The following is a 15,108-nucleotide window of genomic DNA, read 5'->3' as shown; positions in this document are numbered from 1 at the left end:
CCAAGTCATCAATGTAAATAAGAAACAGCAGGGGTCCAAGTACTGATCCCGGCAGCTCCACACTGTGTGATGATGTACTTTTGGCATACGTGTAATAATCCAAGGAATGATTACAGTAGAATAAAACAGTATTTCATATGTTATAACTAGTCCCTATGTTTCCTGTAATTTTAAAATCATGCCACCCCACCCAGTATATGAATACTGTCAGTAGATACAGAATGTCTCATTCAAATAAACCCCCTCTCACCCTCTTTGTTCCCTTCCTGGAGTGAGCAGATTCCAGATGGAAAGGGAGCCATACAGGCAGAGAACTTGGCACATTATCATTCACTAAATAAATTGTTCCATAAATAGAATGGGAATGAATAAATGTGCTTGGAGATCAAGAAAACAATTTAAATTCAGAACATTTTATTTATTGATATATTTCTGATTTCTAGCCATGGCAATTGGACAATTGGAAAAGTTAAGAATACAAGCGTGTTGGCTTGTAAGTTCTGCAGTGCACTGATTAAGAGCTGTATGTGGGGTATTGTTATATCAGTAAGGCATGACAGCACCCCTCTGTGAGAGCTATGTGAGAACAGCACCCTTCATTCTGATCAGTGTTATTATAGTGAGGGAGCAGGAGTGGGGTAGAGGTGTGAAAGAGAGGGCACAGTGGAGAAGGTTGACATTGTGATCAGTGTGATTATAGTGAGGGAGCAGGAGTGGGGTGAAAGAGGGGGCACAGTGGAGAAGGTTGTCATTTTGATCAGTGTGATTACAGTGAGGGAGCAGGAGTGGGATAGAGGTGTGAAAGAAAGAGAAACAGAATAGATGGACATGGAAGGACATTAGATTTGGTAAGGAAGATCTTTTGGTAAAGTTTTGTGATTTTGTAAATTCCTTAAGGATGATGTGCCAATTTACAAAACTTAATCTAAAATATGAACTGTCCTATATTCTGAACCAGATTCCCTGAAGAAATGCATGCTGTGTGTGTGCAAGCAATACAGTACACAGAAAGGACTTTTTGTAGTTCATGCTCTGTAAATATAGTGCCAGTACAATAAAAGGGTCCAGTGAGTGGTGTTAGAATTTGTCTACAGACAAAGATAAATGTTTGTACTCCTTATTTCAGACCATAAACAATAAAAAATCACAACCTGAATAAGCGTGTAAGAATATTGTACAAGTTGGTTCGCATTAACTCAAGTCTACTTTTATTTTCCAGGTGACAATTATTATTATTATTATTTATTATTATTATTATTATTATTATTATTATTATTATTAATTTATTTATTAGCAGACACACTTATCCAGGGTGACTTACAGTTGTAAGAGAGAGATACAAAATGTCCTAATAAGAGCAAATACAAAACATAGTACAATTTGATATAGGTGGCAGTTCAAGAGCAGGTAGCAGTGTTGATAGTTACATCAGGGTTAGATAGGAGTGCAAGTGAAATACAGGATACTACAGTTTTGGTTAAGTGCAGGATTAAATACAGTAAAATAGAGAGCAGATAAGTGCAAGTTAAAGTGCATTAAAGGCAGAGTGCTATATTGTCCAGAAGGGAAGAGTTGAGTTTGACAGGTGCTGTTTGAAGAGGTGAGTCTTGAGGATGTACCAGAAGGTGGACAGGGACTGGGCATTCCTGATATCCATAGGAAGGCCTTTCCACCACTGCGGGATGAGGGTGGAGAAGGAGCAGGCTCTGAACGCAGGGAAGCATAAACGAAGTACAGCCAGTGTTCTAGTGCAGGTGGAGCAGAGAGGTCGGGAGGGTGTGTAGGGAGAGATGAGGGTCTGGAGGTATCTGGGTGCAGTCTGGTCAAGGTATTGGTAGGAGAGTACAAGAGTTTTGAACTGGATGCGAGTGGTGATTGGAAGCCAGTGGAGTGAGCGGAGCAGTGGAGTAGCAGAGAGAACACCAGGCAAGCAGCGGAGTTCTGGATGAGCTGGAGCGGATGGGTAGCGGACCCAGGGAGGCCAGCCAGGAGGGAGTTGGAGTAGTCTAGGCAGGAGAGTGCACGGGGCCCAGGGAGTGGGTGTAGAGAGAGAACAGGAGAGGACCCAAGACTGATCCTTGGGGGACTCCTGTTGAAAGAGGGTGAGGTGTGGAGGTTGAGCCGTGCCAGGTTACCTGGTAGCTGCGTTCGAAGAGGTAGGAGGAGAACCAGGCCAGAGCAGTGCCAGAGATTCCCAGGTCAGTGAGAGAGGATAGGAGAATAGAGTGATCGACAGTGTCAAAGGCAACAGAGAGATCAAGGAGAATTAGGACAGTGGAGAGAGAGGCAGCACGGGCAGAGTTTAACGAGTTAGTGACAGACAGGAAAGCAGTTTCAGTGGAGTGAGCAGAAACCAGATTGGAGATGGTCGAGCAGAGAGTGGTTAGACAGGAAAGCAGAGAGCTGGCAGTGTGCTGCCAGCTCGAGGGTTTGAGAGTGGAAGGGTAGGAGGGAGACAGGACGGTAGTGCTGGATGGAGTTGAGTTTGAGGGTAAGTTTTTTGAGGAGGGGGGTGATAGAGGTTTCTTTGAAGGTAGAGGGAAAGAAGCCAGATGAAAGGTGTTGAGAAGGGAGGAGATGAAGGGGAGTAGAAAGATATTTTGTGTCTTGAATTGAAACCTGCTGGTAAGAAGTAGGTCAAGCAAGGGGCAGCACAAACATAATTTCTAAAAGAAGTGAGGCACTTTGGAATACAAATAAAAATAGCATCTTTCTTGAATTAGTAACACCAGGAAACTGCTTCAACAAAACAAGTGTATGAAAGCATGTTATTGCCAGGAGCTAGATCCCTTGCTTTTTCCGGAATTAAATAATCTTAAAAATAGATTGTTTCATAGCAGGGAGATAGAGTTCTATATTTTAGCACAGTGCTGGAGAGAAGCCTAGATTCAACAGAAGAATAAATAACACACAAACTCTCCCTTTCAAAACTATGGAAATACCCAATATATCATCATTAGTACACTTTCATTGTCCAAGGACATAGTTAATTTGCCTGATAAAGATTTAAGGTAAAGGTCGTGGCTAGTAATAGTCTTTGAGATCACAAATACAAAAATTTGCTTTAAAAAACTATTTTGAAAATGTCCCTGGAGTCTTTATCCTAGCTGGAGACCTCAATGCTGTGAGAGAAGTCAGGGAAATGCAATGGAGGGAAGGCCTTGAGAGCTCAACTCTTTCTCTTTCAATTAGGGGAGTTTTAACTAATTAATTCAGAAGAGGCAGACTCTTTGGAGCATGTATAGCCTTTTTAAACAAACAGGCAGAAGCATTTTAAAGAAATCATTAAAGATTTTGATTGCAAGTGCTTGCCAGTATTGATTACGGACTGCTAGATGCTCACTGAAATTTTTTATTTTTTTCCTTTTGTGAGAATCCAGAATCCTAGTGTTGGAGGTCTAGTCTTGTATCTCTCTGCAGACCTCTGAAAAGAGCTCTTGATCTCTGCCTGCAGGACCTTAGCAGATGGATCATGCACATAAAACAGTTGTATTTATATGTAACCCTGCCTATGAAACTGGGGTAGTGGAGGAGAATGACACTGATAAGTTTATCTTAATTAAGTATGCTGATGCATATATTTTCTCCATGTTTACACTTTTCTACAACATAAAAACACCACAACAGAAGAAAAAGGGAGGGTTTCTTCAGATCCACACGGGCAGTGCCTCCACCAAAAGAGAAGCACAAACGCAGAACAACCCTTTAAAATGTGCAGTCGTGATTGGTGGTACAGTTAAGATTCTTCACACACCTCATGCAGCTTATCGGTCAGTCATGTGACCCATTGAGAGCATTTCTGATTCTCATTGGCTCACTGAGCTGTCAATCAGCCAAGCAGCAACATCTCCCTTTAGTGTTCAACCTTCCATGCATTTTTCAACTCAAGGGGGCGTCAGTTTTCCTGAATTTCCTACCTTAAAACCTGAAACTAAAGTTGAACTTGATTCCAAATTCTACAAATGTTCACATCTGCAGACATCGTTTGTCTACTGAAAAGAGCTTACAAATCAAGCAAACACTCAACATGTTTTCAGAAGGGCACTGTTTTAAATGGCATCCAAATATCATTTTCAAAGTACCATTACTAGATGCAAATTTCAGACTGGTATCATTTTTGTACACTGTTGAAAAGCAATGGGTTTGAAATACTGCTGCAGTGTTGTGCTCATGTGCAGTTAAGCACCTCATTGACACTTATTTTAGGCAACCCGCTGTGTTGTAATCTGTTTCAGACAAGCGCCTTACACCTGAAATTTGCATTGAGAAACTGGAACTTGTCAAAGTGAAAAGAGCTGGCAGATGGAAGACTGACTCTCCACAACATATGGTTAATGAATCCAAGGGCTCCCAGCCCAGTACCATGTGTGCTCAAGTCACATTACCACCACTACGTAATGGAGGAGAAGTGAGGATTGCACATGACTGAGCTAAATAAATAAGGCTAAGTAGGTTAGCCTCTTGCCTCAGTTTTAAACATGACTTTAGAGACATCTAGCCTAAGCTTAGTTAAACTTCCTAATTGACAAGCCTTTGAATATGTCAGTTCAACAGCAAAGGTGAGGGATTATTACCCCCTCTCTAAATTCACAGTTTTTGGTTGTTACATGGCAGCATGTCTAAGAACTGCTGAGCAGTAATGGCTCGGCATCTCAGTCCATTTTATTGAATGGAAAGGCAAGGGCTGGACACAGTGCTAACCTCATGGTTCTTAGATGAATGTCGTACCATTCAATTAAAAAGCAAGCACTGTAGTCGAGAGGCATGTATGTGTCTTAAGCTGATGCTAACAATATAAAGTGATCTTTTGAATTTGATATAGCTGCTCTAACTTGAAAGTTACCTGTTTAGTTCTATTGAAACCATTCTGATGTTTCTTTCTATTTTCACATTTTTTACACGTATATGAAATGCAGAGGCAGTGGCTTGAGTTTGCACAGATGACGCAATAGTTCTATTTTTGTGTCTGAATATGTTTATTTCAAATCTAGTTCTTTTTACCTTTTAGTGTTGTTATGACCAATGTGGTTTGTTGTTCAGTTGTTTTTTCATGTTTGTTCTTGACAGATGCTTGTTTTTGTTGCCAGTCAATTTTGCAAGGATTGAAAAGAGAATTGAAAACAGAATTTAGACCTGCTGCTGAGATACTACTATAGATACCTTTTATATATATATTATAATATATATATATATATATATATATATATATATATATATATATATATATATAATGGAGGATATAATGGAGGATATTACAGTGGCCCTGAAGTGCAAAACACAACAACAAATTGGAAAACAAAATAGCAAATCAGAAAACACGATTAATTGAAAAATAAGTCGCTTTTTTCTTATTTGAATCTTAATAATGTTTTGTATTTGTTTATTTCACACTCGTTTTACTAATGTAAGGACTCATAAAAACATTAAAATTTGAACAGGAAAAAGTGACTTACCATGGTTAGTTTCTAAGTGCTTCCGCCAAGAGTTCTGCAGCGGTGATTGACATGTTGTTCCTCCAATCGGTAACGTGGTACACTTTTGCTTATCTCCCCTCCCTTTCCGGTTTAGAGTTAATGTCGTTTCGTTTTCTCATTTGTTAATTTGTTTTCCAATTTGTTGTTTTGTTTTGCACTCCAGGGCCACCGTAGGATATGTTTAGTGTTTACTACATTCTTTAGCTGAACAATAACAACAGTAGAATCAGACAATGCTGGGGTTTACTGAAATTTTTCAGTAACACTTTGTATTAAGGCGCCGTTTTTTAATGTTTTACAAATATATAATAGATGCTTAATAAATATGTTATAAAGTATTAATAAAGCATTGTAGGTGGTTTATAACCATGCAATAGCCACAGTTTTATAAAGGGGACAGTTTTTAGCCACCTATTGCACTTTGGGATGTTTAAATGTAATTCCGTCTATGGCTATTGCATGGTTATAAACCATCTATAATGCTTTATTAACACTGTATAACAGAGCTATTAAGCATATATTATATATCTATAAAACACTACTAAGCAGCACCTTAATATAAAGTGTTTTCGATTTTTCTTCTATAAACAAATAGGGGCAATGTTTTCAAAGCGTTTCCTCCATTCTTTAATTAGAAAAAATAATCTTAAAGTTGTAATATGAAAAACAAACATTGCTTCGGAGATCTTGGATTATTTTTAGTTCTAGTTTTATAAAATAAACAGGCAGTTTACCTCCTTAAAAATATTGTGTCCTGCTTGTAATTGTTATGGGTGCACCACAGTAAATCTGCTTTATTTTAGCAGTTTGTAAAGAGGTACCGTGCTAAGCCTTATTGGCCCCAGGAATGGGACAGTCTCTATGTGATCCCCATACTTCCAATGGTATGCTTTTTAGCAATTCAAGAAACCCCCATTAACTAGACTTACTAGTTATATGTAATGTAGAGTAAGGGTTCACAGGTACACAGGTAGGATGATTACATTGGGGAACGAAATCAGCCCACATGTCTCTTGTTTACCTTGTATTTTGTAACTTGTTTACTTTATTTTGTAACTGATCTTTGTATAATTTTTTTATGCTTTTATTTTACAACAAATCACATTTATAAAAGAGGCAGCAAAGTTCTCATTATAATGAATATGGACATTATTTCATTTTAACAGAAATATTGTCAGTAAAAGAAACTAAAGGCAATAATACAAGATTTTCAAATAAATAAATAAATAAATAAATAAATAAATAAATAAATAAATCTAATTTTTATGTCCATCATGCTTTCTGATTAGTTCTAATGTTATACAATGAAGAATAAAAAGCCTTCAGATCCAAATAAAAACAAGTCAATGTTAGGCTTAAATTGACATTTTCTATCAAAGAGAACAGAGCAACAATCCATTTAATTCCTTTTTTCTAATTTGGCTGTTTTTGCACATGCAAACGTTTTGCTCAGATATTGTTCCACAACAATTAATATTTAACGCTAAATTAATTCTAATGTTCTAATGAACAGGAACCGGTTCTAATTGAAGGTTTATTTTACTAGGTTTCACTTAATTCAATGATAAGAAACTACACATGTCATTAATACATCATCATACTGTGTGGTTAATCATGAAAGCTTTGTGCGAAACAAACAAACCACATTGCTGATAAACAGGTCATTATTCCTGTCTTATGTTATTGTGGTGATAGCTGTCACTTCATCCTTGCAGTGTGTGTTGGCATTATCTGTTGGCACTTTTCTCCCACTTGTGAAAGGAAAGACATCTCAATTATCCATTAAGTCTTTTTTTCAAACATCTTTTTAATTACACAGCAGCGCTAAAAATCTTTTCGCAAGCTGCTGTTTTAGCAGTGAGTCTGGGGTAGACTGAATCAGCTTACTGAGATGAAAGGCAGGCTGCAGGGAGGCTTGTGGAGAATCATCCCACAGGGATCAGGAGATGAAGCAGAATGAGGTCTTTCAAAGTACAACTCGCCTCAAACAAGTTTGTATTAATTGAAGAAAGAGTTCAGAGAGATAAGTTAATTGCTCAGCACTGAGTGCTGGGCTTCAGCATTCTGTTATCAAACCTCTTTAATGAGAACAAAAGCAGGGCAGCTGTTTTGGTCTATCCAAGACTGCTCAGCCTGTACATCAACAATCGCTGTATTAAAGAGTATTATTATTATTATTATTATTATTATTATTATTATTATTATTATTATTGTTATTATTTGTTTATTTAGCAGACGTCTTTATCCAACTTTATCCAAGACGACTAGGGTGTGTGAACTACGCATCAGCTGCAGCACCACTTAAATAACGTCTCACCAGAAAGACGGAGAAAAAGAAGCTTAAGTTGCTCAAGATCACACAGTGAGTGAGTCTGTGAGTGAGCGGGATTTGAACTGGGGACCTCCTCGTTACAAGCCCTTTTCTTTAACTGTCATTTTCTGAATATAACTTGCACCCCTTTATCAGTTTTGAGGATGTCTGTGTTACATGCAGGCTGCACATTACACATGCTCAGTATTCTCACATTGGAGTTAAAGGACAAGGACAAGGACAAGGGAGTTCCATTATTAGCACACAGCACACCACAGCAATGCCATTCTAACTGTTGTACTGCATTTGGAGTTATTTATTTATTACCTTTGATTGTCTGAAATAATCATATCAATAGATGTCATTAATTATTGCATTCTGAACTGTGCTTTATTTGAAGTTCCATTATTGAGTAATAACATACAGTAATGGCTAACCTCCATCGGGTATGATATTCTATATAGTATACTATGGTGTTTTTGATAGGGTAGTGGTCGTTATACAAGAGATGTAACCATGGTCTGCACACGCACATTAGTGGGTGCTGTTCACTTGGTATGACATATTTTAAAATACATTTTCTTACTTGTTCACATTAGCCCCCCCTCCCCCTATTTCTTGGGTTGAAAATCTTTGGACTCTCTGCGTGTTTTCCTTTTGCACACGCATCACTCAATGCCAATGGGAAAGTAGATTTTAAAGCCTGTATCAGCTTTAATATACTTTGTAATTGCTATATAGTTAGTTGTTGTGTTTATAATATTTGGAAATTGTTGCCTGCTGAACCTCTGATCATTTACTTGCTGTTTGGGCCTCATGGTATGTCAATCACAGGTACCCTAAATACAGTTTCCCTGACAAAGGAACAACTGAGACTCAAAACCCGGTCTCACAGACCAGTGTCTGCTATGCTCAAAGAGCTGGCTTCCATTCACAGAGCACAAATACTTTTTATGTTACACAACAATTCCCTGAGATAACTATTTACATGGAATAATCAAAGTAGCAGCGCCTGGTTACCGAGAAGATATTAACACCCGGTCAGCATTAGTAAACAAGAGCTGGCCAAGTGGAATCATTCCGGGTGAGGCCACTCAATTCCTTCAATATTTCATTATGGATATTGAAGTTACGGCTTCTTTAATCTGTGGGATTGTTAGAAAGATGTTGTGAATTCAGTGGAGGCTGGCTCAGCATAGAACAAAGGCAGCGGGCCTGAAACTTTAGTAACAAAACTGACATGTGCTGTGTTTGATCTGAACCAGGGCACATGAGTTGGGTCTAATTAAACTGTGATACACATTTCATCCAGGGCTGCAGTGTAACTACATGGCTATAGTTATATGCTTAGCAATACAATTGCATGGTTGAGGATGGAGGTCAATTTTTTCACGGTGGGTATCTGGTTCTGAATTTCTACCTGTGCCGACCTCTAGTTGAGGGTATATATACATGGTTTATGTTAGGCTTGTGTTGCTGCTGTGCCCCAATGGGCAGAAATGACCTTGTATAATTTATAAGAAAACACAACGTCCCCATTAAGATCAGTGATACAGGACTGGAGACCTTTTCAAAGAAGTAATGCATGTTGGCACTTCAGTGTAGCAGACCTCAAAACCCCTCACTGAATACCTGTTTTGAATATCTGGTTGACATGTACATGAGAATACATATTCCTTTGTGTTTCTCTGTTTGAATACAAGAGAACAGCACATGTGGAACTGGAGGACTATCCCCACACACCCCATGTGCATCTTGTTCATGGAGTTGAGATACAGTAATTGGGAGTCAGATACATTCTGGTTGTATTAACTAATTTAAAGTGCTGCTGTGTCTTTTATGCAGCTGTTGAAGTGTCAAAGGGCACACACATGTGATGGGGGTGTATTATGTTCCATTTATTGTGGTTACACTCCCTGTACTTATCAATGAGGTTATGTGCAACAGTGCAAGTACTTGTCATGAGTGCGTTTTAACATTATTTTTGTTGCTGTAAGCTTGGATAGTTTTTGTCTTTTTCCATAAAAATAATAACTGCATTTGTCCTGCATGATGACAGATTTGGCAAATGTGTGATTCCTAAAGATTTGTTTTAAATAATTAACTTAGTGATTCTCTTAACTGTTAAAATTGTGCACTACAAATGTATCAAGGCTTGCCATGATGTTTTGTTTGTCTATTTTATCCCCCTGTGACTTGTGACAGGATAGCCAAAGTGAGGAGACTCAGAGATGGAAAATGCAGCAAATAAAATACTTTTAATTAAATAATAATCAACACACAAAACAAAAGGGCACGATGGCCAAATAAAAAGACTCAAAACAGTCTAAACAATAACTAATAAACAACTTGCAACAACACTGCTTACACACTCTCACTCACCTCTACCAAACAGGTTCTCTCACAAACACTCACCAACTAACACGCCCAACCACTCCCTTTTATACAGGTGCTGCAGCTAATTGGACAATTCACACCTCATCAGCTGCAGCACCTTTCACACATTCCAAGGCTGCACAAGGCACAAGGTAAAAAGGCTGCACCTTGTTACCCCCCCCCCCCCCCCACTGGAAATTTGACATATCGCACCCTGGGTACACATGACAAAGGCAGTTGATACTCTATGCACAGATCCAGACTGTACATTACACATGTTGTCCAGTGAAACTGAACTTTTTCACTACCACCCTGAGAAGCCATTGCCTTATATTATATCCTTTGTTTGAGATAACAACACACACACACACAAAAACAATTCTAGTTCAGTTCATATGTAACTCCATTCAAGCCTCAGAGTATTGAAGTTCTTGTTTCTGCCTGTGTATGTTGTGATGGATCTCCTCCTAGCAGCTGATAAGTGAATAATACTGACATCAGCATAAGACACCTACAGGACTGACCTCTCGATTTACAGAGCTTGCACCGTAGGGTTTGCAGATCCACCCCTTTCCTTTCCATTCAATCAGTGGGACATGCAAAATGGTTAAAATGGTTAGAATTCAGCGGTCAGTGGAACTTAGAAAGACACTCCAAGTCAAACGATCTATATACTGGGATACCATGTAGAATAATGGCATGCAAAAGGCATTGGTATAGCAAGCTACATGAAACATTCCAAACTATCAACAGAAACAAAATGTGTGCATTACATGTACAGAGTGGGTCTCCATTTTTTGCTGTTACACAGCTGATCCAACACAGAACACGACTGCAGTCATTTCAAATGGAAGACATAGAGCCTACATGTAGAGCAGATTGTTTTAAAATGTTTATTTATTATAATAAGATCCCTGAATCTGGGCTTTCAATAGATTGTGATTCAGTTTGTTTTCTCTTCTGTCTCCAGTGGGATGCAATCAATGAAATGGACGAGTACTTCAGCCCCATCCACACTTACCAAGTATGCAACGTCATGACCCCCAACCAGAACAACTGGCTCCGAACCAACTGGATCCAGCGAGATGGTGCCCGACGGATTTACATTGAGATGAAATTCACCCTGCGAGACTGCAATAGCATGCCAGGGGTCCTGGGCACCTGCAAGGAGACTTTCAACCTCTACTATTATGAAACTGACCGGGACATCGGCACCAACATTTGGGACAATCAGTTCATTAAAATAGACACGATTGCGGCAGATGAAAGCTTCACGAGTGTGGATCTGGGGGTGCGGCGGCTGAGGTTAAACACAGAAGTCCGGGGCGTGGGTCCACTGGGCAAGCGGGGCTTTTACTTAGCGTTCCAGGATATCGGGGCCTGCATTGCCATCGTGTCGGTGAGGGTTTATTACAAGAGGTGCTCGGCCATGGTGAGGAACCTGGCCACGTTCACTGACGTGGTGACGGGGGCCGACTCCTCCTCCTTGGTGGAGGTGAGGGGGCAGTGTGTGGATCATGCCGAGGAGAGAGACACTCCCAAGATGTACTGCAGCGCCGAGGGGGAGTGGCTGGTCCCGATTGGGAGGTGCAGCTGCAGTGCAGGCTTTGAGGAGCACAGAGATTCCTGCATGGGTAAGGAGTGAAGAGTTTATATATTGAAAGAAGGGGGGATGTAGTGGCTGTATGTACTATAAGATTTAGTAGAATCATTTGGAATCCTTCAAGACCCAACTTGACAAAGTTGAGAACTAGGTTCCAATCATGCACTGATGGGCTGAATGGCCTCCTCTCCTATGTACTTTTTTTCATCCAATCCTCAAAATGCTTTGCATGATGAAATCCTACCTGTTACCTGAATCTCTAAATAACTGATGCAGAAATGACTACACTTTACTATCGGTATGGATTAATGTTGCTAAAAATTACACAGGTACGTTCCCTGCACATATAACAGCATTACAGGGATACAGCATGTGTTTAAACTCAACTGCTATGTTCTAAAAGAGCTACATTTCTTTTCTAATCTTATGTCAAATATGTTGTCTTCTGCAGCTGAAATCCTCACAAAAGAAAAATCTGTAAAGACAAAATGCTAACATCAGTGTTAAAATAGAAGAAATACAGACAGTACACACTCCTCTGCACTCATGAAACATGAACAAAAGCAGCAAAGGACTTTTAGATTTGTTAGATCAGAATCTCTGAATGTGATAAGAATAGGGTAAGAACCGTTCAGTTTCAGAGTTTTTACTGCACTGTATCCCTCGTAAAACTAAAACCAAAGACAGAAAGTAAAAAGAACAGATTTTATGCAAACATGGAAAGATCTCCTAAACCCACTTAACGTTTTAAGCTTTTCAAAATTACGAAAGTGTGCAGTGCCCATGTGGCAAGCTGATTGCCTGATTTACCCATTATAATTACATTTGAGTCAAACCAGTAGTAGATTGTTGCAGTTTTTTAATCCCAGAAACCTGTTTTTTTTCCAATACTAAATTAGCAATAGCTGTATTATAATTATAAACCATTAATTATTAATCTGAATGTGGGTGTTCTGGTTACAGGAAATAAGGTAAGTGATTTAGTTCTGAAAGTGTGCAAGGTTTTCCCATGTCAGTGGAATATTAAATGATTATACCCACTAGCTATTAAAAACCTCAGCAGATTGACATTGTGATTTAATACAAAGTCTTCGTACCCTGCAGAGTGCTTCAGATAACCAGTTTGTCAAATTCTGACAAATCATTCATTTCGCTGGCAGATTTGACAGTTGTCAATCAGGACAACTGACAGCTGGAGGTGGAAATAACACATTCAAATCAGATGGAAAATACACATATTAAACATATGGCTGTAAATATACTGTATGTGAAAACAATCTGACATGGCATAGAGACAGGCATTGCATTGCTTCTTCCACGTGACAGAAAGTGCTAAACTATCTGGGTTTGCAATGAATTATAGGGCTCTCTGTGTGTCTCATAGCACAGGCACACACATACGGTACGGCAGGTCTGTTTTAATGGTATTATTAAATAACAAACTGATTAATGCCTGCTTTGAGATTAAACTAATGAATTGGAATTCAGGGTACAGGTGGAACAAAAGCAAGTGGGCTCCACACCTCAAGGACGGGAAGTGTCTCTGAGAAGCAAGACCACCGGACCAGTGCTCTGATCACTGTACTGCAACAATCCGCATAATAAAGTGTCAGCTTTGTTTTCTGACAACATAGAAATATTGTAGGGAAAAGCACTTCCCTTAGAGGTGCTGAAGCAACCAACATATGCAGACTAAAAGAAACTTATATTTATTTATTATGACTGCTTGACGCAAACTCACCGGCTATACTTGGATTTTGCAAGTAGAATTTGTGAAAAAAAAATGATTCTGCAATGACGACAACTAAGACCAGTGTCCCATAAAATAGATTTCAGTTTTTGGGGTAGAATGAAGATAACACTCCACCTAGTCGTTCTGCATTTACATAATTGGGCCATTTTTTGGGACACCACTGCCCTTTAGTTTGTCGTTATCTACTCATGGGTGGAATACTCTATATTTAGGGTTTGGAGTAAAATGGTCAATAAATGCCCCAGCTATAGTCAGTTGTTATTCTTAGAAAATCTACAGTACTGTATCAATTTACCAATATATTTAGCAAGTAAGTAGTGGGGTGGAATGGGCAGCAAATGAACCACCTCCCAGCACCAGAAACCAGAATAGGTTTTTATTTTTGGCAGTACAGACCATGTTTTCCTTTTGATGGTCAAATACCATCAAAATACCAAGTATAATGCAAATTCATGGTTTAATATTACTTCCACTGATGGTAAGTTTCCTCATTGTCTACAGGAAAAGCCAGATGAAAGATTTATCTGCTCGTGACTATGCTGGTGTGACTGTTTAATTGTTTTTTAATGCAATGTCTCACATCAGATGTTTCAGTGATAAACAGATTGATTAAACAGTGTTTCAGATTAATGCATTGGTAGGCTAGTCTGAAACAACACATTTTGGAGTTCCTGATTGGTTTAACCTGGGGAAGATTTCACACTCGCTGCATAGAGACAGGCCTGTGCTCAGTTCAGCTTGTTACATGCAGAAAGTTTGATTATTCCAGGGAGACTGGGGAGAAAATAAAATAAAGTCCACAGCAGTCTATGTACAACATAAACTTTTGTAAGTACCTCCATTTGTGGTCATTTCTATTGTATAGCTGGTGACAGAGTGAATAGGTTACATCACACACTCGATTAACAGAGATATAAGGAGAACATTCCAAGATGCAAGAAGAGAAACAAACAATTCGAGTTCTTAGAGACCTTTAATAATATTATAATAGTCAAGAACTTCAGTTGTCTGGTTGTAGTTTATCTCCTTTCAAAAAATAGGAGTTCATTAAAAAATGTTTTAAAAACACACCCCTGATATTACAATCGACTGTCTTATTTGAGAAAAGAAACCACCCTCAAAAAGAGACTTCTTCAAAGAGGCACGCTTTGATATGTGTTGTAGACTCACGCTGTATTAGAAGGGTTAGACAGTTTGGCACATGATCTCGCCTCCCAGTCAATTGAGAGGGCACAATCGCTATTAAAAATGACATTTAAAACCTGCATTTACCTTGGGTACCTTTCAACTGAAAAACATAAATCATCCTGACAAGTTTAATAAAACAATGATATTACAAGAAATAAAGTAACTTTTTTTTTTTTCAAATGTATTTTTCAATGGTAGTGGTTGCTTTTAGGTTATGTGGACAATGTTAGTGTCAGTCAATGAAGCTCTTTTGCTTTGTTGTTCTTTGTTGTTTTTTGAAGACTTTCTCAGTGATAAACCATGATGTATATGTTTTTGAAGAAATCATTCATGCAAAAAAAAACAACTTTAATATTTTTTTTTTACTTGTACAGTGGATAGGTATTTGGTATGGGGTGTCATG

General features: G+C 38.7%; 1 protein-coding gene across 1 annotated transcript in view; it reads left to right on the top strand.

The window, feature by feature from the left end:
* LOC121329351 (ephrin type-A receptor 8-like) overlaps positions 1 to 15,108 on the top strand; it is a 160,756-nt gene that overhangs the window by 64,895 nt on the left and 80,753 nt on the right. Inside the window, exon 3 of the mRNA XM_041274920.1 lies at positions 11,132 to 11,795. Coding sequence (XP_041130854.1) covers positions 11,132 to 11,795 — 664 coding nt within the window. The remainder of the gene's footprint in view (positions 1 to 11,131; positions 11,796 to 15,108) is intronic.

The sequence above is a fragment of the Polyodon spathula genome, chromosome 16, assembly GCF_017654505.1.
Source record: "Polyodon spathula isolate WHYD16114869_AA chromosome 16, ASM1765450v1, whole genome shotgun sequence".
Classification (NCBI taxonomy): Eukaryota; Metazoa; Chordata; class Actinopteri; order Acipenseriformes; family Polyodontidae; genus Polyodon; species Polyodon spathula.
The sequence above is the reverse complement of the archived record's forward strand: the minus strand, read 5'-3'. Positions and strand labels throughout refer to the sequence as shown.